The sequence below is a fragment of the Panthera uncia genome, chromosome D4, assembly GCF_023721935.1.
Source record: "Panthera uncia isolate 11264 chromosome D4, Puncia_PCG_1.0, whole genome shotgun sequence".
Lineage (NCBI taxonomy): Eukaryota > Metazoa > Chordata > Mammalia > Carnivora > Felidae > Panthera > Panthera uncia.
In genome coordinates, this window is record NC_064807.1 from 58554414 (window position 1) to 58578541 (window position 24128).

At 38.4% G+C, this 24128-nt stretch overlaps 1 protein-coding gene across 2 annotated transcripts in view; it reads left to right on the forward strand.

The window, feature by feature from the left end:
- The first annotated feature begins 3 nt into the window (after positions 1–3).
- Positions 4–24128, forward strand: part of NCBP1 (nuclear cap binding protein subunit 1) — a 37719-nt gene continuing 13594 nt past the window's right edge. Inside the window, exons 1-14 of one of the 2 annotated variants that reach the window (XM_049626891.1) lie at positions 4–181; positions 6790–6878; positions 7418–7518; positions 9352–9508; positions 11882–11989; positions 12321–12442; positions 14783–14852; positions 15312–15527; positions 18131–18228; positions 18923–18986; positions 20624–20734; positions 21492–21556; positions 23165–23227; positions 23458–23532. In XM_049626891.1, the coding sequence (XP_049482848.1) occupies positions 148–181; positions 6790–6878; positions 7418–7518; positions 9352–9508; positions 11882–11989; positions 12321–12442; positions 14783–14852; positions 15312–15527; positions 18131–18228; positions 18923–18986; positions 20624–20734; positions 21492–21556; positions 23165–23227; positions 23458–23532 (1373 nt within the window). In that variant the 5' untranslated portion in view covers positions 4–147. Of the gene's footprint in view, positions 182–6789; positions 6879–7417; positions 7519–9351; positions 9509–11881; positions 11990–12320; positions 12443–14782; positions 14853–15311; positions 15528–18130; positions 18229–18922; positions 18987–20623; positions 20735–21491; positions 21557–23164; positions 23228–23457; positions 23533–24128 lie in introns of those variants that run through there. The other variant, XM_049626899.1, reaches the window with a different exon arrangement.

The following is a 24128-nucleotide window of genomic DNA, read 5'->3' on the forward strand; positions in this document are numbered from 1 at the left end:
CGCTTCCGGGACCCGTCTCGAGCGAGTGCGCCTGCGCGCCGGACACTGCGCGCGCCTCCTTGCTGTCCTCGCACCGGCCGGCGGTCGGACAGTTCCTGCCGCTCTTCCCTCCCGGCTTTTCGGTTAGGCAGCGCTCCGGCGTGCGGCATGTCCCGGCGGCGGCACAGCGACGAGAACGACGGTGAGTGCCATCGGCCCTGCCGCCGAGGCCGCGCCCAGGCGGGAGCCGAGGTCCCGGGGGCTCGAGGGAAGGGATGGGAAGCCCTCCCCCACCCCACCCCGGGAGCGTTCGGGGAGCCACGGAGTGAAGGAGGATGGCACACCGGGAGTGTGGCCAGGCGACTTCTGGAAAGCCCTCGCTTCCCCCCACCCCAAATCCTTTAGTCGTCGGCCTGGTGGATCTCTCTAGTCTCTAAGGACTCTTCAGGATTTGGTCCTTAGAACCGTCCAGTAGGGAAGTATACCTGGGTCTGTGCGGCCGTCTCTTACGCACAGTGACAGGGACCACTAGTCTCAGTGGCTCGTTTTGACCCTCAAACTGCACCTGTAAAGGGCCCTCAGAAGGGAAAGAACAAAGCGGTGAGTGGAAGATCTGACGAATTGCAGTCTGAGCTCTGCTGTACCGGTCATGCGTTGGTCTGCCTTCTTTCAAACTGCAGGAAAAGAAATCTGTGTCTTATCCATACTCACGAGGTCACTAATAAACAGATGCACGTTGTTACATTAGATTTTGAACTGACTGCAAGCGCAGCGCATTTCCCTCGTGAAAGAGGAGTACTGGAAAACACACTGGAGAGCTCTTAGAGGTGTAGATCAGGGGTTCTCTATTCCATTTGGATCGTTGCGCTCCTAGGGATCATGATATTGCCACCATAAAAACCAAGGATAATTTTGCTAGTTAAAAACAGGAAAAAGGTGCTTACCTTACAGAAATCAGCGGAGAACACACATCCACCAGGAAAGAAACTAAGTAATTCTATTATATTACAGTGTAGCGCTATTTAAAAAGTGTGTGGTGTATTGGTTAAGAGGCCAAATCAGAGGATTTAAGTTCAAAGCTAGACCCTATCATTACTTCATGATCTTGCCCAGGTTTTATCGCTTCTGTAAACCTTAGTCTGTAATATAGAAGTATATTACATACCTCTTCTCAGTTTGTGAGGGTTAAATGAAGTAATACATGTGACATATCTCATGATGATATTTACTTATTTATCATCGGTTAATGCTTAAGAGGTGATAACCTTTCGCAGGTGTCAACGATGTAAGAAAAAATATGGAAGAAAATTTTTTAATTAATTTTTTTCACTAACATTTTCCTCACCTTGAATCTTGGGACTTTTAGGAATATGAGCAGAATCACATGTGTTTAGTTTAATTTGAAAAAAAGTTTTTTAATGTGGTTTTTTTGTTTTTTTGTTTTTTTTTTTTGAAAGAGAGAGACAGAGCACGAGCGGGGGAGGGGCAGAGAGAGAATGAGACACAGAATCAGAAGCAGGCTCCAGGCTCCGAGCCATCAGTACAGAGCCTGACTTGGGGCTCAAACTCAGGAGCCTTGAGATCATGACCTGAGCGAAGTCAGACGATTATTTGAGCCATCCAGACACGCCTCATGTTTTGAGTTTTAACAACGAAACATCAGATTTCTGCTAGAGAATAGCTTGAGAGGATATTCTAATCCGGCCTTATCTGACACCTAAGGGTCCAGAGCTTTAGTATAATAAACACGGAGACACAGCCTGCAGTGGCTTGACGCCAGTGAAAGCAAGTCCGGGGCTGTCATCAGGACACAGGTATTACTCCGCTGCGTGCCTAGATTTTTTTGTCGTTGTTTAATACATGAGGCTTATTGCATAACATACATACTGGGCACAGAAAATACAGCTTCCCTATGCTTGGAATTCGATTAATCAAAAACTAATGCTTGAAATGATCGCTTGGGATTCAGGGAACTTTCAAGTCTTTTAAAGTTCTTCCCTCTTTCTTCGCTTTTCTCATACTTTCTTTTCTCCACTCTTCTCGCTTCTAGGGCACCTTAAAGGGAGAGAAAATGTTTCCAGAGGGCAACCTGGAGAATTGAATGTGAATATGTACAAAAACAGCTTTTGCTTTTGTTATTGTGATGGTAGCAAACTTTTCTTGGGAGTTAGTTTCTTTTAATACCAGATGGCCGGTAAATCATGGTCCATTCGGGTCTTGAAGCAGGAACCTTAGAATAAATAATAGAAAGAAGTAACATGAGTTAATTAAACTTTATTCTGGTGAATAATTTAGTAGTAGGGGCAGTTCATAGTTCCTCTTGGATACTATACCGAATCTGAAACTTTTATGAATTGCCACAACTTGGGTAATGATCAACTAGGGTTTACCCTAAACAGTGATCTGAATTTTTTAGTTAAGCTTCTACTGATTTTTTTAAAGATCTGAAATAGTAGATGCCTAAATGTTTGAGACTATTTTAAAATAGGCTGAATTATAATAGTCCTGATTAAGTAGATATATCAGCATTTCTGGATTGTTGTCAGCTCTTATCAGTCACTGGCTGCTATGACTCTCCATGTGCTTGACGAGATACGATCGTTTATTCAACAAAAATTACCAGTGCCAAGCACTGTCCTAACTACTGGCATGCAGTAGTGGACAACATGAAGATGAAGCCTCATTTTCCAGACAGAACACAGTCAAATAAAATAGAATGTGTCAAATGGTGTGAAGTGCTACAGAGAAAAGTAAAAGCAGGAAAAGGGGGTAGAGACTGTTGTTGAGGTGGAGTTGCTGTTTATGTAGGTTGATCAGGTAAGGCCTCACTGAGAATGGCATCTGATCTGAAGACTTGCAGGAAGTAAGGGAGCAAACCAGATGGCTGTATGGCGAACCATGAGTGCAGAGGACTTAAGGCTGGACCATTCCTGTCATGTTCACAGAAAGCAAGGAGGCCAGTGGTGCTGGAGCAGAGTTGGAGGAGTGAGGAGGGGCTGAGGGGGAGTTGTAGGAGCTAAGATAAGAGGTAGCAGAGGATCAGCTCATAAAGGGCAGTTTTAAAATTGTATCTCTTTGTTGAGGCTGGAGTGTCCAGGATCCAGGGAAACAAGTTAGGAGACTATACCAGTGAAGTTCAGCTGGAGTTCAGTTTATAAAGAAGGAAAGGGAAGTCCTAAATGGGAAATTAGTGTGTGTGGATACTGGTCCACTGCTAAATCTAACTCATTTCTTAGAATCTCCAAGAATGTCTCTGGAGCTTTGCAGTTATTACAGGATATGCATACAATAGCTGTTGAGTACATTGTTTATTTTGTTATTCTAAGAAAGTATTTATATTATCCATAATCTTTGCCAAAAACCCATATTAACTCCCTTTTCAGCCACTTAGAATTAGGTCCTTGTCTTTTAGACCATGACTGCTTTTTTAACTTCACTACAGAAAAAAAATATAATTAAAAGTGAAGGGATTTGTTACTCCAAGGAAGAGTGTAGTTTGTATACAGGCTGGTGATCACCTCTGCTTTAAAGCTGCAAGATCAAGGTACTCTACTTTTTTCCCTTTTACCTTGTTGGTTTTGCTACTTTACTTTCTCTTTTACAGGTAGGTCTTTGTTTTCCTGCTTGTGTTTTTTATAGTAAGTAAAGATACAAGATGTAGTACAGTGTATCCTTATAAAGTTAGGATCACCTTACAGGGAAAAAAATTACCGGTGTATGAAGATCCTGTCAAATGGGTTTTGTTTTTTTTTAATTTTATTTTTTTTTTAATGTGTGTTTATTTTTTCTGAAGGAGAGAGACAGAGCGTGAGCCTGGGAGGGGCAGAGAGAAAGGGAGACGCAGAATCTGAAATGGGCTGTAGGCTCTGAGCTGTCAGCACAGAGCCCAATGCAGGGCTCAAACTCAGGATCCCTGAGATCATAACCTGAGCTGAAGTCGGATGCTTTACTGACTGAGCCACCACCCAGGCGCCCCTCAAATGGGTTTTAATAAAGATCTGCGTCTTTCTTCTATACTAGCCAAGACTGTCAGAGTGAAGTGGCAATATGTAACTTGAATCTATATTGTAAAACTTCTACATAGTTACACTTAATATAAACTCTATTCTTGCTTTGGGAGCTACCATGGATATGTTTTCTTGGGGGTATATGAGAACATTCAGTTAATTCCTCAGATTTTATCCTTAATGAGGGTGCTTTATTCTGTGTACCCAGGTTATCCTCTGAGTTCAATATCCTGGTACTGTCCATGAGTTCAGATGTGTCTATAGTTTTACCACCCCCCACCTTCATATCCTCACATATCTCAGGTGAGAGTGGGGCATATCTTCTTAATATGTTCTGCCTCTTCCCATTCTCTAAACAAAACTTGTCCTTTGATACAGTCAAAATGGGAAGAGAGAAAATAGGAGTTGCAGTTCAGGGAGGACTATGTACTTGTATTTTCTAGTTTGTCTTCAGAAATCCTGCCTTTTCTCCCTACAGCATTATTTTCTCCTTTTCTACATTACCAGAGGGTCTGAGAATGTTGCTTTAAAGACGGGGGTATGATTCCAAATTAATTTGGGAACGAGCTAGCTGGATAGTTAATTTAGGGAGGATGTGGAAGGTGGGATGTGAGATAAAGGGTTGGCAGAGTAGATGGGCTAGAAGGAAGCGAACGGTAGTTAAAAGTTTTAAAAAACAATCATAAAAACCAAAAAAACTGTTCTTATTTGGCTAGTTTTTTAGCATCTGCATTTTCCCAACCTTACCAGAAATCTGGTTCTGAAGAACGGCCATTAGTATATTCTGCTTTCTAGAACAGAGTTGCTCAACATCAGCACTATTGACGTTTCAGGCTGGATTATTCTTTGTTGTTGGGAGTTGTCCTGTGCAATGTAATATGTTTAGCAGAATCCCTGGCTTCTACCCACTGGATGCCAGTAGCACTCCCCCAGTTGTGACAACTAAAAATGTCTCCAGAGATTTCCACGTGGCCCCTAGTGGGGACAAAATCTCACCCAATTAAGAACCACTGCTCTAGAAGAAGGCTATTTTAGCATCCTGGCTGACAGCTTATATAAACATTGCATTGAAAATGCAGTTTTTTCAGTGAATAAATCCTGGAAACAGAAGACCTTTTTGTGAAAGTTGGTGGTGGAAGCTTTATAGATCCTATGCATAGTTGAGAATCGAGGTCACTGATTCCACTGTATCACACATGTCCACTTTACATGAGCAGATATCTCTGGATATCTCAGCTGTCACATTGCATGCGTGTTACTTTTTTTTTATGGCATTATCCTCTCAAAACTATGTTCATTTGTTATTTAAGCCAGATCATAATGATAACTAAGACGTCGGGGGGTCAAAGCACATAGTGCTTTACCCTGTGGCCTTTTATAATATTTCCATCAGGTCCTATCTGGATAGTAATAGATTGGTTTTGTGCACCTTGAGTTCAGGTGGCGCCTGAAGATCATTTCAGTCATTGGAGAGACTTTTAACACCAAGCTTAGTCAGGTACTGTGTTTTATGACAATCGCTATATATTTCAAGCCAGATGTTACAATGGCAAGTAAGTGATTATGAGTTCTGTAAAAATGGCTCAGTTTTGGCTCTACAAGTCTGGAGAAGATTGAAGTTATATTTAACTTACTCCTGGTAACCCTATATCCAGATTTCCATTATTAATGCAGATCCCCAGCACTGTTACAGACCATTGCTTCCTTGTCCACATGCTGCCCTGATAATCTAATTGGTGGAAGTCAAAATTGAATTACGTTGGGAGACTGGCCAACGTTGTGTTTACCAACAACAACGTGTTCTGTATTTAACACTATTCACTTCAAACTTTTAAGCCGTAGATTATTCCACAAAAGGATTCAAGGTATGCGTATTAAGGTTTTAAGCAAAATGGTAAGAGATGTTTAACAGTAACAGTCTGAAAAATAGTCCAATGCCTAAGATTGATTTGTAGTTTGTTCAGCCTGAATTCTTCAGCAACCAAAAGGACACCTAGATGATTGGTAACGATTTCAATGTGGTAGATCTTTTTTTTTTTTTTTTAAAGATTCCGTGAATAATAACCAGTTTTTGAACATAATAGAACAGTAGTTAAAAGTAGGAAATCATAAAACATATACTTTCCCCCACCAGTTATTTGATACAGTGCTCAGGACTTTTCTTTGAGTATGTGTCTGCTGATTGTAATTCCCATTATTTGGGACTATACCCTAATGCTACATGTTCTACAGAACCAAAGCTATTATTAATTACAGAGTTGAAAGCTCAAACACTTGTAAAACTAGTGAGGAATCCTAATGTCTTATGCTCCCTTTCCTATGTTTTGACATTTTCCTTTTTTAACCTGGTTTTCATTATTAGAATAATGAGTACTACTGGCACTAAGAGGCTTTAGGACCAAGCAACTGAAAATCAGTGAACAGTTCAGTTTAAAGAATGGGAGTAGCAGTACCTGAGTGGTCCAGAGAGTATTCTAACTACTGGTGGTTAGGATGTTGTAGGCACTGCTCCTGCCTATCACAGAAGTGCACAGGGCTGCTGCATTGCACAGCTCCATGGGGCACTGTTCACACAAAAGTGAACATAACTAATGCCTCTTGCAGTTATTATAGTGTCCCTGGGTATGGAGGTCTTTGGTGGTTCTAGCCCAGTCTGAAAAGTGGTGGGTCAGTTAAGATCTTGTCCTATGTGTAAAAAGTAGGGTTTCTGGCAGGAGAGAGATTAGAGCATTAAAAAAGTTAAATTAAATTTGTGATACCGGACTCATCACGTCATGTTAATTTTTTTACATTGTTGAAACAGGGGGACAGCCTCACAAAAGGAGAAAGACCTCTGATGCAAATGAAACTGAAGATCATTTGGAATCTTTAATATGCAAAGTAGGAGAAAAGGTATGTGCAACATAGGCACAGACTGTGAGGGGCTTATGGTTGTAGTTGACTTTGTTCGACTGATTTCTGCAGCTGAAACTTGGTGATCTTAGTTTTAGGCAATCTATATCCCAAAGTAAATATATTAAAACCCTTGGGGTACAGATAATTGATAGTTCAATGTAATTTTCATAGAATATGAATCTTGGAAGAGACCTTAAGGAAAAATCCTTTCAATTTATAAATGAAGAACCAAACAAGTCCTGGTTACTTGAGGTAATTTGCTGAGAGGCATATGTTAAGTGAATCAGTTACAGAGATAAAAGAGAACCGATAATGTCCTCACATTTCTAATTCTGCTACCTTAGACTGCTTGCTTTTAAATTTTCATTCATTCTCTTTTTATGGATTTCTAAGAACAGTAACTACCCCAATTGATTTATAGTAAACCTGTCATAGTGCCTTTTACAGATAAGACTTTAACTTTTATTATGATCACTCAGAAAATTTTAACTAATTGCCGAGTATTTAACAGATATTTAATATGCTGTCCTCTACAGAGTGCCTGCTCTCTGGAGAGCAACCTAGAAGGCTTGGCAGGTGTTTTAGAAGCTGATCTTCCTAACTACAAGAGCAAGATCTTAAGGCTTCTTTGTACAGTGTATGTATGCAAAAGATTTGTGAGTCCAGGTGATAATGTATTATCTACTCTTAAATGCTTTGGGAGTGTTCAGAAGATGTGTTTATATTCCATGTATTTCATTAGCTTTCCTTCTAATGGGAAACTTATACAAATGGAATGACCTTTGGTGAACCTTAGCGATAAAAAGGACAAAATTGAGCATTTTCCTTAACATTTTGTTTCTTGGAACCTTATTATCATTTGAGTTGACTGTTTTCACATTCAGAGATTTTCTTTTAAGCATGTACACTTAAATATATACAACATATAGAGTTTGATTTATATATTAAAGTGGTAGTACTAAACAAATTTGGGAACTGGTCACTTGAGTGATAGTCCTTTTCAGAAGACTGGAGAAGTTTTGAAGCTATTAATGGACATACTCTTTCTTCGACTTAGGTTTGCTAGAACAAATATTATTTAATCTGTGAGTAAATTAAAATGGGAAAAGTGTTATATAGAATCATGAAACAGTCTCTCCCAGTGATGGAATTAATCCAGACTTTCTCATCTCTCAGATGGACCTTGATCACTATGAATTATATGCTCTGCAAAGAAGTAGTTATGACTTTTGGATAAAAGGGGTCTTTGTACTGTACATGAAGTTATAAATCATGAGGTATTTTAAAATTTCACATATGAAGGTGACTTGTAAGTTACTATTTCAAATATTCTAATTAAATAATGCTACAGCTCATTTTTGAAATTTAAAAATGTACACGCAAATCAAAGTTACCAGTGGATTTCATTTTAACCTCCCAAAGCACAAATAATTTGGGTTATAGTTTTTAAAAGAAATCCAGTTTATATTCAGGAAGACCTGTCCTTAGACTAAGAAATGACTAAGACAAATTAAAGTGCCTTCTGTTTTGGAAGCATTTTTTAGAATGGAGTAGATTTATGTTTAAACTGTGATGGAAACCATGGTTTTGGGGGTGGCGAGGAAGGTTACTATCAGTGCAAGTGTTTTTTGTTTTTTGTTTTTTGTTTTTTTTTTAATCTAAATTGTCCCTTACACTCTGCTAGGCGCGTTGGGAAAACACAAACTGTGTATGAGAATTTGATCATGAGCTCCTTCCTGTTTGCTTTTCTTTTTTGAGATAATTTTAAAGGCTACCTAAATTAGGAAGCAACATTTGCTTTCTCCAAAGGTTTTTTACTGTAATCCTCTTCCTTGCTTTTCAAATAACTGTAATGAAAATTAGCACACTTGGAGTAAGCAATCTGGGTTGTAAAGAAATTTTACTGTGTCCAAGTACCATGTTGACATTCAGTAGTTTAACTGACAGGAACATAGCTGAAAGTGGTGTTAGTTCTGAATATTTTCTAAGCAACTAGAATAGTGTTTCTGGAAGTAGAATTTTGGTCCTGTGACATTTGGTTAGCTAAGTTTAGAAATAGTGAGTGTTTCATCTCCCCCTTAATGATTCTGCGTTAAAGAAACTTGCTTCACCCAGCATTCACCAGATGTTTTACCATGGAAACATTTTCTGTAGGATTGCTTTTAGAGTCCACTAAATACATTGGAAGATAAACTGGTCTAGCATTAGTTACATTTATATTAGTTTGGTAAGTTTATAATTAAAATGTTTTACTTTCTTACATCTTGGATTAACAAACCAGAGTTGAAATGAAAAATTGCAGGCATCATGTCTGCAACTCCTCTCAATATTTATGCCTTTTCTGAAGTAGTTTTAAAAACACAGCTCAAAGTTAATAAAATGATAAAAAATTTGCATGATGTGGAATTGAGCACCGTAACATAATGCTGTCGTTTTGGGGTTTTCTTGTTGTACTGGGTTCTCAAATCAGTGCACGTCTGTTACCTGAGAAGCTGACAATTTATACAACATTAGTTGGACTGCTGAATGCCAGGAATTACAACTTCGGTGGAGAGTTTGTAGAAGCTATGATTCGTCAACTTAAAGAATCATTGAAAGCAAACAATTACAATGAAGCTGTATATCTGGTAAGTTACTTTTTTAGTATATTACGACTTAGTGTTGGGATGGAGGGAGGAGGTGAGCTACAAGCAAGGAATTTATCCTTTCTCCTGAAATACAGTTCCTGCTCACCACAGTAGTTGCTCTTGTGAAACCATTCTCACTAAAGGTACCATAGAGCTCGTTACCAAGTCGGGTGACTTCTTTTCACTCTGAATCCTGGTTGACGTTCCTGTAAGCTCGTGCTGCTTTACGCTCCTTTCTTGTCTGGGTTTCTGCACCACCTCCTGCTGCCACCTACTGTCTATACCTCTGTCTCCTTCTATTGGGTCATCTTCCTTTATGCTTTACATTTTGTGTTTCTCGGGATTCTGTCCTCATTTCACTTTTTTTTTTTTTTAACGTTTATTTATTTTTGAGACAGAGACAGAGTATGAACAGGGGAGGGTCAGAGAGAGAGGGAGACACAGAATCTGAAACAGGCTCCAGGCTCTGATTTGTCAGCACAGAGCCCAATGCGGGGCTCGAACTCACGGACCGTAAGATCATGACCTGAGCCAAAGTTGGATGCTTAACTGACTGAGCCACCCAGGCACCCCTTCACTTTTCTTTAAATACACCTCTTGAAGCATTCTCATTCTCTTTTATAGCTTTGTAAACCATGTTTATTTTGGTGACACCACCCTCTTCCTGACAAGTTGGTGATCTGTATGTCCTGCTTCAGCCTTTCTTTTGAGCTCTGGCTTCATGTTCCAAATACTACCTGGATAGCCCTGAGGTATCTTGCCTGGAAGTGCCTAAATTAATGCATCATTCTGTCTTCAGCCCACGCACAGTGTCTGCTGTCTACTGCATAATGCATCTAGGGATGAGCATTAATCTTGGTCTTCCCTTTGCCCCCTCATCCTGTAAGCAGCCCCCAAGTCCCATCATTTCTGCCTCCTAAATTTTTGTCTCATCTGTCCCTTTTCCTTTATCTGTAGGGCATCTGGCATAGTTCACGCCTTCCTTCTCATACCATTTTTTTTTTCTTTTTTTTTTTTTAAGTCAGCTCTATGCCCAGTGCAGGGCTTGAGCTCATGATTCTAAGATCCAAAGTCTCATGCCTTACCAGCTGAGCCAGCCAGGCACCCTCTTCCTCTTCATGTCTTAAAACAGCCTCTTAACTGATCCTTTTGAAGTTAGATTCTCTACCTTTTTCACTGTATCTTCAGGGTCACCAGAGTGGTCTTTCTGTAACTCTCCCTGCTTATGCTGGTTATGGATTACAAACCTCAGTTCCTTCCCATTCTCCACAGTGGAAGGTCTTAAACACCTGTGCACAATATGGTTCATTGGGTTAGGAAAAGTAAATATTTATCTTAAATGGAAATGGAATTAATAAGCTTTAATAATATGTAATACATAGATTAACAGTGGGCCAGTATATATTATATATGTCATGTGTAATATTTATATTACATATAGTTATGTTGGAAGCATGTGATCAAGTTCTTTAACTGAGTGTACACTACCAAAAAAGGTAGACACCAATCAGGCTGTGAGATTAAGTCCAGACTCCATAGCCTGACCTTTTCTGGTTGCCCCAATCTGTTTCTCTATCCTTGCCTCCCATACACCCTCCAGCTATATCACAATTACTTGCAGATCACTGAATACATCTTTTTGAACCCTTTTGCCTAGAATACTCTTGTTGCTCTCCACTTGAGGTATACTTCAATCATCCATTACGGCCAAGCCTAAATGTTACCCCTTCTATGATGCTTTCCCCTCCCTCCCCCACCCCATCACTGTTCCTAGAGCACTTTTTATTTACCTTTTAGTATAGGACTTGTGCCTTCGGATTGACATTATGCTCGTCCCACTAGACTGTGAGCTCCCACACGACAGGGACTTTAAGAGCGCTTAGCAGTGGTACACAAAGGACACCCAACAAATACCTGTTTAGAAATTTTCATTTCTATAGTCCAGTGAAAATTTTTTCACAGAGAACAGAAAAGATTATAAGTTGAGGTAGCGATATTACAGTCTAGGTTCTTAGTGTAGCATGGAGTGGAAACCTATAAATGCACATTCCTGTCCATAATGTTTTTGCCACAAAAGCAGCCATAGACCTCATATATGAGAGTCCTGTGTTCCATTCAAGTTTATTTGTGGACACTGAAATTTAATTTCATAGAAGTTGCATGAATCATAAAATATTCTTTTAGATCTTTTTTCAAGCATTTAAATAATGAAAAACTATTCTTAGTTCCAGGCTGTGCACACGAAAAAAGGACAGCAGGCTATATTTGACCTTGAGGTTTAGCTTTTCAGACATGTGGTTTCAATCATCACAAGATTGCTTATTTTGTGATTATATTACATTTAGATTTAATAGAAATTGTTTTCCCTAACAGGTCCGTTTTTTATCTGATCTTGTGAATTGTCACGTCATTGCTGCCCCATCCATGGTTGCTATGTTTGAAAATTTTGTAAGTGTAACTCAGGAAGAAGATGTACCTCAGGTAAGAAAACCTGAATCTTGTCTGTATAGTACTAGGAATTTTTTACTGGTAACCCTTTAGTAATAAAAACTAAAAGATACCGGTAGGTTATCACACATTCTTAATATCTAGAAGTTAAGTCAACTGCCATAGTGATTGGTTCTCATGACATCTGTATGTTAATTTAAATGACTGTGTCTAATAAAACTAACACAGAAATGCTCTGATTGAGCCAGGTGTCTTACCTAAGCCCTATTAAATAGCCTCTATAGGATTTCATTCAAAATGAGTACAATAAGAATGAATATTAACCAGCACATATTTTAAGTTTGCCTTTTTAAAAATTCTTCAGGTGCGGCGGGATTGGTATGTGTATGCATTTCTGTCCTCTTTGCCCTGGGTTGGAAAGGAGTTGTATGAAAAGAAAGACGCAGAGATGGACCGCATCTTTGCCAACACTGAAAGCTATCTTAAGTAAGAGCACCTCTTATAGTTCTTACTGATGTGATGTGTTATATTTTATCTGTTAGTAATAACCATGTCAGTTCCATTTCTCAAAAGATAACCTGTAGAGTTCCCTATGGCTTTCTCTAAGTAATCTCATTCCCTTACTGTTGTAATTTACTGAGACCTCAGAATAAACAAATACGTTTGCTTACTTTGCTGGTGCAAGGGGTTTGGTAGCATAGCTCCTTTTAAGCTGCTTTTGTGTATGTTGGCAAAGGCATAAAATATCTTAACATTAGTGGTTCTCAAAACTTAGTGTGCGTTAGAATCACCCATGATACTTAAATGTGCTCCAGCCTAACGTTCAGACCTGCTGAATCACAATATCTGAGAGGTTTATTAGCACATACAATGTATTTATTTCATGTAAGTTAATCCTATACCAAATCCTTAAAACAGTGGCTCTTAACTTTCACCCAGCCCACATTTCTTGAGAAATAGGATACATTTCAGTTAAAAGTCTCATTCTTGGGCCCCTGGGTGGTTCAGTCAGTTAGGCATCCAACTCACAGTTCATGAGTCAAGCCCTTCATTGGGCTGCACTCTGACAGCATGGAGCCAACTTGGGATTCATTCTCTTTCTCTCTCTCCCTCTCCGCCCCCCCCTTGCCCCTCCCCTTGCCCCTCCCCTACTCCCTCTCTCAAACTTAAAAAAAAAAAAAAGGCCTCATATCCTCCTATTACCCACATCTTCCAAGTGGATGTAAAAACTTTGTTTGTCTTATTAGGTATAATACTAACAATAGGCGTTGTTCATAAATTTAGGCTTAATTACCCAGCAGTGTGATAACGGTTTTGTATCCTCTTAAGTTTTTTCAGAATAATTTTGGCTTTTGGCTTTTGGTTTTTTAATTTTTTGTCACATTCATTTACTTTTGAGAGAGAGGAAGAGACGTGAGCAGGAGTGGGGCAGAGAGAGGGAGACACAGAATCCGAAGCAAGCTCCGGGCTCTGAGCTGTCAGCACAGAGTGTGACATGGTTCTCGAACTCACCATGAGGTCATGACCTGAGCCGAGCCGGACACCCAACCGACTGAGCTACCCAGGCGCCCCAGAATAATTTTAAGTTTCATTTTCTATCTATTAATAGGTAATTGACAGTTACAAAAAAACTAAAATAAACGTAAAGATAAAAATATGCTTTGTCGTTATATTAACCTACTTTTTTTTTTTTTTTTTTTTTTTTTTTTTTTTTTTTATTTATTTTTTTTCTGAGACAGAGACAGAGCATGAGCAGGGGAGGGACAGAGAGAGAGGGAGACACAGAATCAGAAGCAGGCTCCAGGCTCTGACCTGTCAGCACAGAGCCCGATGCGGGGCTCGAACTCACAAACTGTGAGATCATGACCTGAGCCGAAGTCGGTCACTCAACCGACTGAGCCACCCAGGCACCCCTATATTAACCTACTTTTAAGTGATAAATTTTTTAAATGTTTTTATATTTTTGAAAGTTGTAGTGGCTTTCTTTTTAATGTAGATGTTTGCTGGGACACTTGGCTGGCTCAGTCAGTAGAGCCTGCAACTCTTGATCTTGAGGTTGTAAGTTCAAGCCCCACATTGGGTATAGAGATTACTTTTCAAAACAATAAAATTTTTAAAATAAATAAATAAAATATAGGTGTTTGCAAAAGAATAAAAATGAAAGAATATGAATATCCTAGCGTTTGAGTGCATGTCCTTCCCCTTTTTTATACAAATAGTAGTCCAGTCTACACACACTGTTTTCAACTTGCTTTTTTTTTATTCCACCTAATATAACTTGGATTTGTTGCATAAAAGTGTATAGCTCTATGTCCTTCTTTTTAACAGCTGTATAATATTCCACTCTTTTAACGTACCATAAGTTTTTTGGTCCCTTATTAGACATTTAGGTAGACATTTAGGTTATTTCCAGTCTTTTGCTATTATAAATGTTTCAGTGAATATCCTTATATATGTCTGTGTGTACATGTACGAATATATTTGTGGGAGGGGGTGAATTCTTAGAACTGGCTTTGCTGGGTTACAGTGCCTTAACAATTTTAATTTTGGTAGATTTAGTCAAATTGCCTTCCAAAGAGATTATACTCTTTTGTATCTCCTCTAAAAAGATTGTATCAGTTAGTCCCTCTGCCAGCAAGGTCTGAAAGTTCAATCTGCCCACATTTTGACAATTTAATTACATTATCAGAATTTTTCATATCTGCTGATCTGATAGGTAAAAGTGTTATTTTACTGCTTTAATTTGCATTTTATTAATTACAAAACAGGTGAAATCTTTTCATGTTGCTAAAAACCTAAGTGTACATTTTTCATTTTTGTCTTTAGAAGACGCCAGAAGACTCATGTGCCCATGTTACAAGTATGGACTGCTGAGAAACCGCATCCGCAAGAAGAGGTAAATTGATTTGCGCTCTCTCATGACGCAAGCACGGTCAGCTCTGGAGTGACGTATTCCGGATCATTCCACTTACATACCTTAGCTACTTTTCCACACTTCCTATCCAGGTCCAGCTCCTCATAGCCCTAGGCATATAGTGGATTTTTAAAAAGTGTTAGAATATAATCGAAGCATTTCCTCTTCTGTGGGATTCCAGATATCATAGAGTTGAGATCTTTTTTATTTAAATGATGTTTTTATTGAAAGTGTAAGTGGTAACAACCTCAGGTAGGTAGGCTTTATAAAGTAATTAAAGACAAAAAGCACTGTTCTTTGTACTATATTTAACTGCAAGCTAGCTTACTTTTGTATCTTGTATTTTAGAAGGTACTGACTTTTGGTTTATTCTAGTCAAAATGTTTTTTCCTATGACCTCCAAATATATATATTAATTATTAAAAATTAATCTGTCTTTAGTATTTAGATTGCCTGTGGGCCCAGATTCAGAAATTGAAAAAGGATCGTTGGCAGGAGCGGCACATCCTAAGACCTTATCTTGCCTTTGACAGCATCCTGTGTGAAGCCCTGCAGCACAACCTGCCTCCTTTCACACCACCGCCTCACACGGAAGATTCGGTGTACCCGATGCCAAGGGTCATCTTCAGAATGTTTGATTACACGGATGACCCCGAGGTGCGTTACCACCCGAGAGTTCCTGTCAAAGGGCCCGTGTTGCATTGTACTTGTGGTTTAATCCTGTTTGAATCATGCCTGTGATACATGTTAATCTCAAGTGGTTCGTTATCTGAGAGGACCAACAGGAGTGAAGTTAATGGCTTAACTTAGTGAATGGTTTCTCTGCGTGTGCAAGCACTTCTCCTTAGCACTTGTAAATAGTGTGAGAGTGCAGTGCGCATGAGAGTGTGGGTTCACCCGCCAGACTCGTTTGAGTTTTAGTCCTGTTGTAGTCAGATCCCAGCTGTGTGGTCGTGGGTGAGTCAGTTTCCTCTCTTAGTTTCCTAATGGAATAATAATGGTATGCTCTAATAAAGTTTTAATGAGGAGTAAATTACTAACAAGTAAAATGCATAGGACAGATTGTGACATATGAGTGCTCAGTAATATTAGCTATTATTCTTAATAAGGCTGTTTTTCAAGAAAAATCCCCAGTTTTTGAGATTATCCATCTCACTCTAACCCTCACAGCTTATCTTACTATTCATATTATGTAATTGTTTTTTCAAAAATATTATAAAATATTTTTAATTTGAAAACCCTAAAGTTTAGTATAAGCTGACTATAGTTTTTAAATATACATATTCTTTATTATGAAGTCAAATTAGCAGCCATTACACTTTAACAGTTAAGAAATGTATAATTTTGATATGGACCTTTGGTATCAAAATTTACATTTTAACTATCCTTTATTTTATATATTTGGGTGACTGCTTTAATAGCTAAACAGCAAGCACGGTGATCACTGGGTTGGTTTTGGCTAAAGTACCATACCGTTGCTTAGTACATTCTAGTTAACAGAGAGCAGGATTTGTCAGCCTTGGCACAATTGACATTTGAGACTGGAGAATTTTTTCTGGTGCGGGGCTGTCCTGTGATCTGGAGGATGATTAGCAGCACCCCTGACCTCCACCAGCAGCATCTAGAGGGCAAATGTCAGGTGTGACAACCACAACAATCTCCAGAGATTGCCAGGTGACCCCTGAAGGCAAAATTGCCCCCATTTGAGAGCCACAGGCATAAAAACCAGTATTACCACCTGAGGTCAAACTTCAGCTCTCTTTCTCCTGTCCTCTCTTTTCTGTCTGATAAATTGCTTCTGACCAGTGAAAATTTAGTATACGTGTAATCTATCTCCGAGTAGAAAATCGTCAGATAATCAGTTTCATATACAAAATTATCAGCTTGCTACCCACTTTGGTATATTTCATATATAGCGAAATGCTTTTAGTCAACATTATGTGATTGAAATCTAATTTACCTTTAAGATGGCTGGAATGTTTGTGATTAGGCATTTGTTCATGCAAGGAGAACTACAACAGGACCTCAAAATTTGTTTTTCTTTTTTCCTTTTTTTGTTTTTGTAATTTTCGTTTAAGAGAGAGTGTGTGTGCCAGTGGGGGCAGAGGGGCAGTGGGGGGGGGGGGGAGAGAGAGAGAGAGGGAGGGAGGAGAGAAGAGAGAATCTTCAGCAGCCTCCATGCTCAGTGGGGATGGAGCCTGATGCAGGGCTCAATCCCATGACCCTGGGATCATGACCTGAGCCAAAATCAAGAGTCAAGAGCTCAACTGACTGAGCCACCCAGGTGCCCCAAAATTTGTTTTTTTTTAATTGATTGTGCCTCTGTATTTATACTTAATTTATAAGTACACTTCCTTAACGTTTATACTTAATTGGTATTGCCTCCCTTATATGCCCATTTTCCTTTGCCAGAAGAGCATATACCTATAAAATATTTTTTCCCCTCAAGATGAGGATTTTGTTTTGTCCTGGCCTTTGAAAAAAAATGTTTATTTTAAAAAATTAAAAATTAATAGAGATTAAAGTAAAGGTCATTAAGAGTCTACAATAGTAAATAGTAAGTAAATAAATTCTTTGAACCTGTTTGCTATGCATATACTTTAAACAAATATGCAGGTAGTTTTCTAACCATTTTTTTGAACAATGTAGTATGTTTGTTTTTCTATGCATGTATACCTTTTATGTCTATACAGTTTGAAATAGAATATTTCCTCTCCATATTTATTATGGAAGTTAATCCACTCATGGTTTAAAAAGTCAAACTATAGAGGCACCTGGGTGGCTCAGTTGGTTAAGTGTCTGACTTCAGTTTGGGTCATGGGTTCAAGCCCCACATCGGGCTCTGTGCTGACGGTTCTGAGCCTGGAGCCTGCTTTGGATTCTGTGTCTCCCTCTCTCTCTGCCCCTCTCCCACTTCTCTCTCTCTCTCTCTCTCTCTCTCTCTCTCAAAAATAAACATTGAAACATTTTTTTAAAAAGTCAAACTGTATGGAGCTAATAATACAGATTCTTTGGCTTGAGATGGGTGATGGTAGCCTGGTGTCGGGTGCTAGAAGAAACGCTGCAGCTGACACTCATTGTCTTGTAGTGAACATGACAGTGAGATTTGCTGAAATAGTTTTCACACTTCTGAACTTTTAAAATCCTCAGCACCCAGTATAGTGTGTGGAACATAATAACCTCTGGAATATTTGTTGGATAAATGAAAGTAAGTATCTTTTTCTAGCTTGCAGTATATATACATTTGCTTTTCTTCTCAGGGTCCTGTAATGCCAGGGAGCCATTCAGTTGAAAGATTTGTAATAGAAGAGAATCTTCACTGCATCATTAAGTCCCACTGGAAGGAAAGGAAGACTTGGTAAGATTGTTTTCATGGTAACTTTTAGAGTGGAGAAAAAGTAGCAAGTTTGATTTGGTAAGAGCAAAATGTATATAAAGAGTGTAAGAAAATCTTCCTCTTTCTGATGCTCTGTCCTTTTAAAAAATAAAACCAATCTCTGAGAAGACTTCTTTGCTTTTTCAAGGCCCTTCACACTCAAATAGTCGTTGTCCAGATGCTTTAAGGTTCTATAGTGCTTTATAGTGATGTGCACATGATGTTGGCTTTTTTGTGTGGGTGTTTGCCAAAGGCTATGGACAAATTAACATGAATGACTAACTGGTTTTGGTGTGAATGTCATGGGAATAAATGAATATTAATAGTTTTCTAGCACTTAGATATCAGGCTTTGGAAGTTTTGTTTTAGTATTTCCTTAAGCCTTGGAAAGTTTTGGTTTAGATTGTAAGATGGAAAGGAAGATAGTGTTTTGGGAGCGATCTGCTCAGAAATTTTGTAGTAGATCCTAATATGATTTCTTAGTATTATTGGTTATACTTCTTTTTTCTTTGAAGGAGTTAAACAATTTGTGCTATATTTAAGTGAAGTACCTGAAATCTGGAGCATTTCAGAAAAGATTTCTTTCCCTTGTATCCGAACACTGCTTTTGCAACTGCTTATTTGATTTTTTATGTATCTTTGTGTACTTACTAAACTTCAGTTACATTGTTTATAGTGCTGCACAGCTGGTGAGCTATCCGGGGAAGAACAAGATCCCCTTGAACTACCACATAGTTGAGGTATGCATTCCACGTGGAGCATGTGTCTAAGTTTCTGAATCTTTCTGCTGATTTTAGAGTGTAATTGAGTCTTGGCTTTTTTTTTTTTTTTTCTTGCAACTTATCAGACCCTGAAAATTAACACAGGAGTGAGGAAAATGCTTTTGGTTTTGGTGTTCTGTTAGCCATGTTAGTAAAGAGAAAAGAGGAGGTTGAGACCAGTAGCCAAATGGAATTTTGAGTTGCCCATAAATTATTTATATAGTATGTCTTTATTCATGGATAGTTATCATAGATAATGTTGTTACCTCCAGTCCTGTCAGTACATTGTCCACTCACCAGATGTATAATTGGCTTGAATAATTTAAAATATTGTATTACTTTACGCAGATGACCTATCCTTAACTGATGTCTATCTGGCCTCTTATTACTAGCAGACCTCTAACAAGTATATTATTTTGTGTATTCCTAGAAAACAAAAGAGCCAATTGTTTTTGGAAGTAGGAAGAATAAATAATGCTTTTGACCCCATATTAAGTCATACAGAAGGGCGATAGTAGTAAAGTTGAACACCTCGTAGAGACTCATGTCCTGAAAAAGAGTGTTTTCACTTGACACATGAGTCAGACTGTCCGTTGCATTATTCCTTTATGTAAAATACTCATGTGATGTATTATTTAAGATACACTTTTTATTCATACTGATGTGCTTTCTTGAAAATACTGCGTCTGTCCTATCTTTATAAAACTTGAGAGTATGTTTAGGCTATGAACTTGACTCGTTGATGTGTCAATTGAAATGCAAAACATAAATAAGTTAGGCTATGAACTTGACTCATTGACCTGTCAATTGAAATTTCAAATCTGAAAAATAATCAGAATGAAGTATAGAAGTATGGGAGATGGGGGTGAGAAGAAAGAACACAGACCAGGCTGTAGAATTCTAGGTAGGTGGTCCACAAATTATACAGGGAGGGCAGAAACAAGTTTCTGAGCAACAGTCATGGCAAAGAAATCTTGGGCTACCAGAGAGATTTCTGGGCACCGATTTTATTTTATTTTATCTTATTTTATTCATTTTAATGTTTATTTTTGAGAGAGAGAGAAACAGTGTGAGTGGGGGAGGGGCAGAGAGAGAGGGAGACACAGAATCTGAAGCAGGCTCCAGGCTCCGAGCTGTCAGCACAGAGCCCGACGCAGGGCTCGAACTTAAAAACTGCAAGATCATGACCTGAGCCGAAGTCAGACGCTTAACCAGCTGAGCCACCCAGGCGCCCCTGAGCACCAATTTTACAATGTAGCAGCCTGGAATGACTTGACTGTCTTCTGTTCCTATCCTCAGAGTCTAATAAGGGTTTTTACTACTTACAAGAATGAGACCCTGGTGGATCTGTGAGTGCTGCACAAATCAACTCCAGTACTTCCAGAGTTGGAGTTAATTGCATGGATATTCTTATTTAATTGAGATACAATTTTTATTACAGTATTCAATTACAGTTCTTCATGTTTTAAAAAACATTATTTTAAATATTAAAAAGTAATTGTTCTTTCATTAGAAAGGCCATGGAGTTAGAGTTTACATTTAGAATGTTGAGGTCTTTCTGATAGAAGTGCGTAGATACCTGTGGAATTCAGTTCTGACTCATGATTCTTTTATAGGTGATCTTTGCAGAGCTGTTTCAGCTCCCGGCACCCCCTCACATTGATGTGATGTATACCACACTGCTCATCGAGCTGTGCAAGCTTCAGCCTGGTTCGCTACCCCAAGTTGTATCCTTTCTGTGGTTTGTAAACTTACTCTCTTTGGCCTGGCTTTAAAAGATTATTAAATATTTCTTACTGTGGGTTTAAATCACTTCATGAAAAATTTGGCATTTCTTCAAAAATTAAGCATACATGTATCACTCAATCCAGCCATTCCACTCTTAGGTATTTACCTAAGGGAAATGGAAGCACGTTTCTCTACAAAGACTTGGGCGTTAATATTCATTGAAACTTTATTTGCAATAACCTAAAATGAGACAATTCAAATATCAGCACATGAATGTATATACAAATATGTCATATCTATACAATGGAATACAACTCAGTAATAAAAAGGAACAAATTTTTGTTGCAGGCAACAATTTGAATAAATTAGAAAATATTTATGCTGAATAAGAGATACCAAACAAAAATTTATACTATATGATTCCATTTACACAAAATTACTAGAAAAGTAATCCAGTGATAGCTGACCCATATTTGCTTGCAACATGGGGGAAGAGGGGAAGAAGAGGCTATAGGGGAGTGTGGGGAAATTTTGGAGGTGATGTCAATATTCTCTGTCTTTATTTCCTGGGTGTATATACGTCAGATTTATTGTACGTCATTGATAACTCTAGAGCAGTTTTTAAAAAATCAATTACATTAAAAAGATACTCAATATTATCAGTCATTATACAGACTTCTAAGAAATGTTATTTTTTTATCACAACTTATTTTGAAGGAGGATGAGGAATAGTTTTCCTTATCCTCGAATTCACAGCTTGCACAGGCTACTGAAATGTTATACATGCGTTTGGACACGATGAATACTACGTGTGTAGACAGGTATAGTAATTGCCTTAGTTCTATACTGATTGTTAGCAGCTCTGCTCCCTGTACTTTATACAAGAATTTGATCAGCAAAACATTTGCCTTCTTAAGAGTTTCTAAGTTGGTTTTTCTTTCTCGCCTCAAGATAATCCTTTGTATAATAATAAAACTCATAGTTGTAACATTACATTTTCTAGTCCAACTTTCAATATGAAATAATGACCATGCTGAGGTTTTCTTTAATTTCATTCATTGTTCATTTGTTTGGTGCTTTGGTATAGCTCTACTTTTTCTTCTGTAACTGGGTATGTAACTTTTAAAATCGGCTTTATGCTAACTAATTCCTATGCAGGAGCAGAATCTAATACGGTGTATCATGTATCAATATATGTTATATATGTATTTTTGTTAATACTGTCTGCTTTTAAAATAATTAGCTTCTAGATAACTACAGCTTGAAGACTCAGTTTATACAAAAGATCATATTGGATTTTTAGAGGTGTGGTAATTACGTGCCCACTGTCTCCTTTTTGGAGAGGCTTGTGTGCTACCTTTATCAGCTGGTACTCTTTCTTACCTCTTTTGGTCCCCCAAATGAGATGGGGACAGGTACTGAACGTTTCTCCAATTTCCACAATCTTTCTTTTTTATTTTTCTTTTTCAAAGGAGTGATTTTTTTAAAATACTTTTTGAGAGCGCAAGTGAGCAAGGGGCAGAGAGAGAGGGAGAGAGAGTGTGGAGCCCAAAGCAGGGCTTGAGCTCACCTGATGCAGGGCTCAGACTCAAGGACCATGCGATCATGACCTGAGCTGAAGTCAAATGCTTAACCAGCTGTGCCATCCAAGAGCCCCTCCATGATCTCTCATGTCATTGTTCAGATTCCATTTCTGAAAGTTATTAGTAAGGACTATTCTGTGTCAGACCTATTATCTTGAGTAATTTCAGTGATTGAAGTTACAGATTTCATCTGTAATTTCATGGATTACAGATCCATGAAGGACATGCTTTAAGAAAGTGTCTTCTGATTTTTCTCCCAGTCTAATAAAGCTAGGAATTGTGTTTTGTCATTTATTCAGCAAATATATGTTGAGCACTTAACAAATTTCACAGCATTATACTAAAGTGATTTCTGTTTGGTTAGATCACTTGTATTTTTAGGGGGAAAGAGATGGTATATTTTGTGGTGAAAAGGGCATAGTGTGGTGATGAGAGACTATACTTTGGCTCTGCCATTTATAAAATGTTTTATCTGCAATTCCTTTGATCTTTTTTTGGGGGGGGTGCTCTGTTTCATTGTTAATGAAATGGGGAAAATAATGCATTACTTGAGAGAACTCAGCCGTGTGTGTGTGTACACAAAACAGTCATTCAGATTGTATCTGTTACTAAAAAAGGATAGTACTTTTAGAAAGACTGAGATACGGGACTTATTTTTTGGAGAAGACGAATGGTAGGATTTACAGAGAAAAAGGTAAGTGGCAGGAGAATTTACAGCTTTGGTTGAGTATGTGCTTCTAACTCGATAAAACAGGGTTTTAGTCTGAATCATTACATAAGTTTCTGTTACAGATTGCAACCATTCATCCTTTCTGTCTCCCCACTGCTGCCCACTCCTCTCTATAGGTTTATTAATTGGTTTTCCCATCATCTGAGTAACTTCCAGTTCCGTTGGAGCTGGGAAGATTGGTAAGTGGTGGCATGTTTTATCTTTCCTTTCTCTGCAGTCTTCCATAATAAAACTTAGTATCTAAAGCTGTAACACAAAAGCAGTCTTCTTCAAAGTCTGAAATATCTAGTTCATTTTTGGTATTTACATATATATAACTTATGTACAAGGAAACTTGTAGCTAAGTACACATTAGGTATAAGTGCAGATTATGTGTAAGAAGTTATAAAACTAGCTTTTTTCTCTTTAGGTCAGATTGTCTTACTCAAGATCCTGAAAGTCCCAAACCAAAGTTTGTAAGAGAAGTTCTAGAAAAATGTATGAGGTAAGTTCTTTGTGTTTTCTGCTTAGCTTAGTTCTCCTAAGTTCTTTGGGGGTTTTTTCTCTTCTGTGCATGTGTGATGTATGTCCAGAATATCATTTCTTAAATCCAAGTACTTCCTCTCTTCCCTTTCAGTTTTAGTCAAGATTTAGGCTAAAAAAATTTAAGGAGACTTGTCATCTGGATTCCACGTGAATTAGGCCAATAAATCTTTTGTTTTTTGGGTTTTTTTGTCAAATGTACTTTGAAATAATTTCACATTTCAGGAAAGTTGCCAAAATAGTGCAAAGAACTCTGTACCCTAGACTCCCTGGTTGTTGACACTTTACCACATTTGTTCTAATGTTCACTTCCTTTTCCCTGCTGTATACACCCACCCACTACACTGGACTCTCTGAAAACAAGCGGCAGATGTGATGTCGCATCGTTCTTTAACAGTCCGTTGTATCTTCCCCCAAAACAAAGATGCGCTCCCAGGTGGCCGGCACACAACCCTCCAAGTCAGGAAGCTGGCTCTAGTGCAGGAATCTGACATCCAGCCCCAAGACGCTGCTGAGATTTTGCCAGCCATCCTGATATGTCTGTTCTCTTTCTGGTCC